At 49.3% G+C, this 7500-nt stretch overlaps 1 protein-coding gene across 1 annotated transcript in view; it reads left to right on the forward strand.

The window, feature by feature from the left end:
- ptprt (protein tyrosine phosphatase receptor type T) overlaps positions 1 to 7500 on the forward strand; it is a 515405-nt gene that overhangs the window by 470825 nt on the left and 37080 nt on the right. Inside the window, exon 29 of the mRNA XM_063214792.1 lies at positions 61 to 215. Coding sequence (XP_063070862.1) covers positions 61 to 215 — 155 coding nt within the window. The remainder of the gene's footprint in view (positions 1 to 60; positions 216 to 7500) is intronic.

Below are 7500 nucleotides of genomic sequence, written 5' to 3' on the forward strand. Positions count from 1 at the left end.
ACGTTCACCTCATTACAGTATCAGGTATCTTATTTATGGGGATGTTTTTGTTTCCTCCAGAAGAGTCATCATGAGATCCGTGAGATCCGCCAGTTCCACTTCACCAGCTGGCCGGACCACGGCGTGCCCTGCTACGCCACCGGGCTGCTGGGCTTCGTGCGCCAGGTCAAGTTCCTCAACCCTCCAGACGCCGGGCCTATCGTGGTCCACTGCAGGTACTGGACGGTTACGATTGCATTGCTTGTTTATTTTTTGCTTGTGGGCTTGCAGAGAGATAATAGAAAGTGAGAGTGAAAGTGTGAAAGTCAGCATGTTTGTGCTGCTTCTCAAACGTAGCATTTTGCCAGCGTTCACACACAGAGTGAGTGCACACCGTCTGCATGAATTCGCACCCATCTAAAGTCAGAAAAGCTGCTCTCCATCCTCAGATTAAAGTAACGCAGCAAATAACTGGAGACACAACGTTTAATTATTTCCAACAAATTGAACAGTTTCCATTGTAATCTATGGTGCTCTATGTTCTATGTGCTGTGTTCTATGTTCTAAGTACTGTAAAGAACGCCCACATGGGCGGTCTGCCTCAGCGTAAGAGGCATAAATACGTGTATATAATATCCATCTGGTCATCAGTAGTTATATGCCTATATGGTAGGGATGCACCGATACCACTTTTTTGAAAACCGATACAAGTACGAGTACATTAATGTGTGTACTTGCCTATACCGAGTACCGATACCGATACCTTTTACCACCAAAATACAATGAAAATAAATGCATGGCCTTGTTTTTTCCACCTGTGATTTTTTTTATTGTCCATTTCCATGCAGATTTAAATGTTAGTAAATGTATGAGGTGGCACTTTTTTCCATGCTGCTTTCAAGTCCACAGAACGTGATTTTGCATTGTTTTGTTTAATAGCAGTATCGTTCCTGGTATCGGCAAGGGCTTGACGAGTACGAGTACGAGTATAATGAGTAGTATTGGTATCGGTGCATCCCTACTATATGGTACCCTTCTATGTTCCCCTGACTCCTGATATACTGTAAGTGTGTGTGTGGGCAACTCTATGCGCCCCATGTGTGCATACGGTAGCTCTTCAGCCCATGCAGGTGCAGGTAATTGACCGTAGTCGAATCACCACACACACACACGCACACACGCACGCATGCACAGACCCACACACACACACACACACACACACACACACACACACACACACACACACACGCGCGCGCGTGCGCGTGCACGCACACGCACACACACACACACACACACACACAAAGTCATACATGCACGCAAAAAGCTCACACACCTGGGGTGTATTTTTGTCATGGGTGAATTGAAGCAATTAGATGAAGCAGAAGCCTGGCCAGTGGTGTGAGGGAGAGCGGCTGCATTCTGGTTGTCTGCACACATTCCCCTTAAAGTTGCAGCCCCACCACCACAGGCACTCTCTCTCTCTCTCTCTCTCTCTCTCTCTCTCTCTCTCTCTCTCTCTCTCTCTCTCTCTCTCTCTCTCCCTCTCCCTCTCTCCCCCTCTCTCTCTCCCTCCATCTCTCTCTCTCTTTCTCTCCCTCCCTCTCTATCTCCCTCTATCCCCCTCTCTCTATCTACACCCCTCTCTCTCCTCCACCCCTTTGTCTCTCTCTCTCCCTCTCTCTCTCCCTCTCTCTCTCTCTCTCTCTCTCTCAGACTCTCTCTCTCCCGCTCTATCTTTCCCCCTCTCTCCCTCTCTTTCCCCCCCTCTTTCTCTCCATCTCCAACCTCCCCCACACACACACCTCTCTCTCTCTCTCTCTCCATATTTTTTTTCTCTCTCCTCTCTCTCTCTCTCGTTCTCTTTCTCTCTCTCCCTCTCCTATCTCTCTCTCTCCCTCCATCTCTCCTATCTCTCTCTATCCTATTTCCTTCTCCCTCTCTCACCCCTCTCCCTCCCTCTCTCTCCATGTCTCCCCCTCTCCCTCCCTCCCTCCCTCTCTCTCCATATCTCCCCCCCTCCCTCCCTCCCTCCCTCTCTCTCCATATCCCCCCCCCTCCCTCCCCCTCTCTCTCTCTCCATATCTCCCCCCTCCCCCTCTCTACCCCCTCCCCCTCTCTGTTCCCCACATCATCACAGTGCCCTGATGGCTGCCCCCCCCCCCTCTCTGTTCCCCACATCATCTCAGTGCCCTGATGGCTGCCCCCCCCTCTCTCTGTTCCCCACATCATCACAGTGCCCTGATGGCTGCCTCCCCTCTCTCTCTTCTCCACATCATCACAGTGCCCTGATGGCTGCCCCCCCCCCTCTCTGTTCCCCACATCATCACAGTGCCCTGATGGCTGCCCCCCCCCCCTCTCTCTCTTCCCCACATCATCACAGTGCCCTGATGGCTGCCCCCCCCCCCTCTCTGTTCCCCACATCATCACAGTGCCCTGATGGCTGCCCCCCCCCCTCTCTGTTCCCCACATCATCACAGTGCCCTGATGGCTGCCCCCCCCCCCTCTCTGTTCCCCACATCATCTCAGTGCCCTGATGGCTGCCCCCCCCCCCCCTCCCCCCCCCCTCTCTCTTCCCCACATCATCTCAGTGCCCTGATGGCTCCCCCCCCCCTCTCTCTTCCCCACATCATCTCAGTGCCCCGATGGCTGCCCCCCCCCTCTCTGTTCCCCACATCATCTCAGTGCCCTGATGGCTGCCCCCCCCCCTCCCTCCCCCCCCCCTCTCTGTTCCCCACATCATCACAGTGCCCTGGTGGCTGCCCTCCCCCCTCTCTGTTCCCCACATCATCACAGTGCCCTGATGGCTGAGAGCTGTCACTTTCATCTTCAGGTGGGAAATAAGTGGGAAGGGGATTTGTCAAGATGGAGGAGCTGCTTCTACACACACACACACACACACACACACACACACACACACACACACACACACACACACACACACACACACACACACACACACACACACACACACACACACACACACACACACACACACACACACACACACACACATACACACACACACACACATGTGTACGCATGCACGCACACACACGGATGCCCGCATGCATGCACACACGCACATGCACAACAATGCACACACACACACACACACCCATACACACACACACACACACACACACACACACATACACACACACACATGCAATCACAAATGCAGCATTGCATGTAGGTGTCACATACTTAACACGTACATGGACACAAGCACACATATAGTATGTGAATAGTCGGTATGCTGGGATACTGGGAACACTGGCAGCCATGCAACCCTTTCAACATGTACATGTATTGGATTTTTGGACATGAGAAATGCTGTTCATGCCATTTCTGTAACACACATGGGCAATACTACCATGTACACACACACACACAAGTGAACATCAAACACACAGCACTGCACATTTCAGTTAGGGGTCTTACACACCAGGGCGGTAGGTAAAGCGTCGCGGAACGGCCACGTTTTTTACCGGCGTCGATGAAAATACATTAAAACATATCTGTCCTTACACACCAACTGGCGGTGTCTCACTCAAATGAATGGCAAAGTAGCACGCTAGCTTTGGCTGTGAGGGCGTTTTGAACAGGACTGGCCGCGCACGCCGACGCTGTCAGTGTGCAAGGCAGAGAAAAACACACCGGCCGAAACTAAGCAGAAAGACCGCGTTCGTCCCACGACCGTTCCGTTGCGCTTTGGTATGTTTTGCCCCTAAAATGACCAAGCAGGTGTATGCACAAACAAATTCTCACACATACTTACACACTCACACTTTTATCACACTTACACACACATACTCACACTCACACATTTTTTTACACACACACATACACACACACACACACACACACACACACACACACACACACACACATGCCCACGCGTGTACCTGGGGTGTGTAGGAGAGAAGTGCAGACGCGATGAGAGGTGACAGGGGAAGGCTGTTAAATGGCAGAATGCAATTTGGGTGCCGACCGCCTCGCCTCGGCCCTGCAAACAAAGCAGATGTGACAGAGACATTTTCAGAGTGGATTACCAGAAATGCCACGTGGGCTCTTTCTTTCTTTCTTTCTCCACACACACACACACACACACACACACGCATACACACACACACACACACACACACACACACACACACACACACACACACACACACACACACACACACACACACACACACACACACACACACACACACACACACACGTGTGCTCTTTCTTTCTACATGCGCGTCCCTTCGCCTTCCCCCAACGCTCACACACATGGACAACACCTACACACACATGTTCTCTCTCTCTTTCTCTCCTTCTCTCCTTCTCTCTCTCTCTCTCTCTCTCTCTCTCTCTCTCTCTCTCTCTCTCTCTCTCTCTCTCTCTCTCTCTCTATCTCTCTCTCTCTGTCATTCTCTCCCTTACTCTCTCTCTCTCACACACACACACACACACACATACACGCACACACACACACACACACACACACACACACACACACACACACACACACACACACACACACACACACACACACACACACACAATGCCTGCACACACACACACGCACACACACACACACGCACACACACACACACACACACACACACACACACACACACACACACCCTTTTTAAAGTCCTTTCTTCCATTTTTCACTGTCGGGCAGGTGAATGACAGATGTGGGGGTGAGAGAGAGAGAGAGAGAGAGAGAGAGAGAGAGAGAGAGAGGGAGAGAGAGAAAGCAATGCAGCAGTAGAAAGGTAGAAATAGAGAGAGAGAGAGTGAGATGCAGAAGTAGAGGTAGAGAAAGGCAAAGTGACAGAGTGCCCATGCTGAAGGATTTTCCTGCCACATCAACCGCTGGACCCGTCACCTTCACCTTCAGCGTAAATTAGGTTTAGGACATTGACATTTTCAAGGGGGCACCACTGGCTGCCAAAACTTCAGCTAGCAGGGAATGCCTTCCCCCCTGCCTGGCCTTTAGTGTACTGTAAGTGTGAGTTGTAGTTAGCAGACTAGCGTGGTGTCAAGCGTGTGACTAAGTTAGACGCGCATAGAATCTTCGTTTGGAATGCGGACAGTATCTAAGAAAACCATGCACATTGTCTACATCAGGGATGTCAAACTCAGGCCCGGGGGCCAAATTTGGCCCGCGGAGCCATTTTATTTGGCCCGCGAGATCATTTCAAATGTGTATTACAGTTGGGCTTCATGCACCACAACTGTGTAGTTTATTAAGAGTTCAACATGAAAATGCGTATATCACAGGAATATGAGTGGGCCCAGGCCATTGCAGCTCACACTCAAATACAACAGAATATGTGCAGGCACATTTGAACTATTTTGTTGAATTTAAACATGAGCAATTTTAGTTCATTTTTGTAAAAAAAAATACATATATATATTGAGTTTGGCCCGCGACTTCGCTCCAGCTTTTGATTTTGGCCCTCGGTCGATTTGAGTTTGACACCCCTGGTCTACATTGTCTTCGTCGGCATACCAAACGAAGATTCTAGACACGTCCTAGTTAGTTATCTGGTTATCTTGCTCACGCGTCCTAGTTAGTTATCTGGTTATCTTGCTCACACGTCCTAGTTAGTTATCTGGTTATCTTGCTCACGCGTCCTAGTTAGTTATCTGGTTATCTTGCTCACACGTCCTAGTTAGTTATCTGGTTATCTTGCTCACACGTCCTAGTTAGTTATCTGGTTATCTTGCTCACGCGTCCTAGTTAGTTATCTGGTTATCTTGCTCACACGTCCTAGTTAGTTATCTGGTTATCTTGCTCACAAGATTCTGGTGCAGTTGACATGGTTCCTACAATTTCACAGACAGTAAGAGTTTTTAAAAAGTACCCTACCGCAGAGGTGTCAAAAGTACACACATTTGGTACTTAAGTAGAAGTATAGATACTGCAGTTTAAAAACACTCTGGTAAAAGTTGAAGTATAGACTTGACCTTTTTACTCAAGTAAAAGTAAAAAAGTATGTGCTCAAAAACCTACTTAAAGTATAAAAGTACAACGTATTTTTTAAAAAAGCTATATGAATTAAATGCTTAATTTAAAAACTGATTAGTTCAACATGTGGCTTGGGTGGCCCACCTGCTAATAACCCCACCCCATGCACTAAAAATAATTTGACTTTCATACATACCACCTTACATGGTACTGTATTTGTGATTTGTGATTTGGGCTTCCAACGCTGTGTGTGCACGCGCTGCGCGGGACGGTCACATGGTGCACGTAGGCTACATGCCGTGAAATAAAAAAACATTAAACTAAAAGCAAGACTAACTAGTAACGAATGTTTTGAAAATGTAAGGAATAGAAGATACTTGTGCGAAAATGTAATGAGTAGAAGTAAGAAGTAGGCAGAAAAATAAGTAATGGAGTAAAGTACAGATACCCAAAAAGTGTACTTAAGTACAGTAACGAAGTATTTGTACTTCGTTACTTGACACCTCTGCCCTACCGTAACGGCGGATAAGCATGATAACGACCGTAAATATACCTTTAATAGACACAGGCATGCATAGACACAGGCCTGCATAGACACAGGTAGATATACCTTTGGTAGACACAGGTGTGCATAGACACAGGTAGGCCTATATATACCTTTGATAGACACAGGTCTGCATAGACACAGGTAGATATACCTTTGATGGACACAGGTGTGCATAGACACAGGTAGATATTTTTGAGGGAAGGTGCTTCCGTCTGCCTTTCTAGTCTATCGAGGCATTGTTGTCACATGCTTTTGATTGTCAAGCATTTGCAGATGATCACATCAACATGGACCACAGTACATTGTGACAAAAACAGAACTTTCAACGAGGGCATTTTTTTGTCCAGTAGGGCAAAGGGGCCGGTGCTTAAGCACCACCTCGTCCCTATCTCTGCACGCATATGTCCACAGGCCCACCTCTGAAAAATCATTTTGTGTATGAGGCTGGCCAAGATATGCTCAAAAGCCCAAATAGCCAGGCTACGCCTCATCATCATCACCATAGGTAGAAGTGGTGCTGCCTGCCTGCCTGCCTGCCTGCCTGGATATGTGCGGTTGGTGCTGCGTGCCTGCCTACCTACCTGCCTGGATAAGTGCGGTTGGTGGTGGTGCTGCGTGCCTGCCTACCTACCTGCCTGCCTGGATATGTGTGGTTGGTGGTGCTGCGTGCCTGCCTGCCTACCTATCTGCCTGCCTGGATATGTGTGGTTGGTGGTGCTGCCTGCCTGCCTACCTGCCTGCCTGGATATGTGTGGTTGGTGCTGCGTGCGTGCCTGCCTACCTATCTGCCTGCCTGAATAAGTGCGGTTGGTGGTGCTGCGTGCCTGCCTGCCTGCCTGCCTGCCTGGATATGTGTGGTTGGTGGTGCTGCCTGCCTGCCTACCTATCTGCCTGCCTGGATATGTGTGGTTGGTGGTGCTGCCTGCCTGCCTACCTATCTGCCTGCCTGGATATGTGTGGTTGGTGGTGCTGCGTGCCTGCCTGCCTACCTATCTGCCTGCCT

The sequence above is a fragment of the Engraulis encrasicolus genome, chromosome 14 (genome assembly GCF_034702125.1).
Source record: "Engraulis encrasicolus isolate BLACKSEA-1 chromosome 14, IST_EnEncr_1.0, whole genome shotgun sequence".
Taxonomy (NCBI): domain Eukaryota; kingdom Metazoa; phylum Chordata; class Actinopteri; order Clupeiformes; family Engraulidae; genus Engraulis; species Engraulis encrasicolus.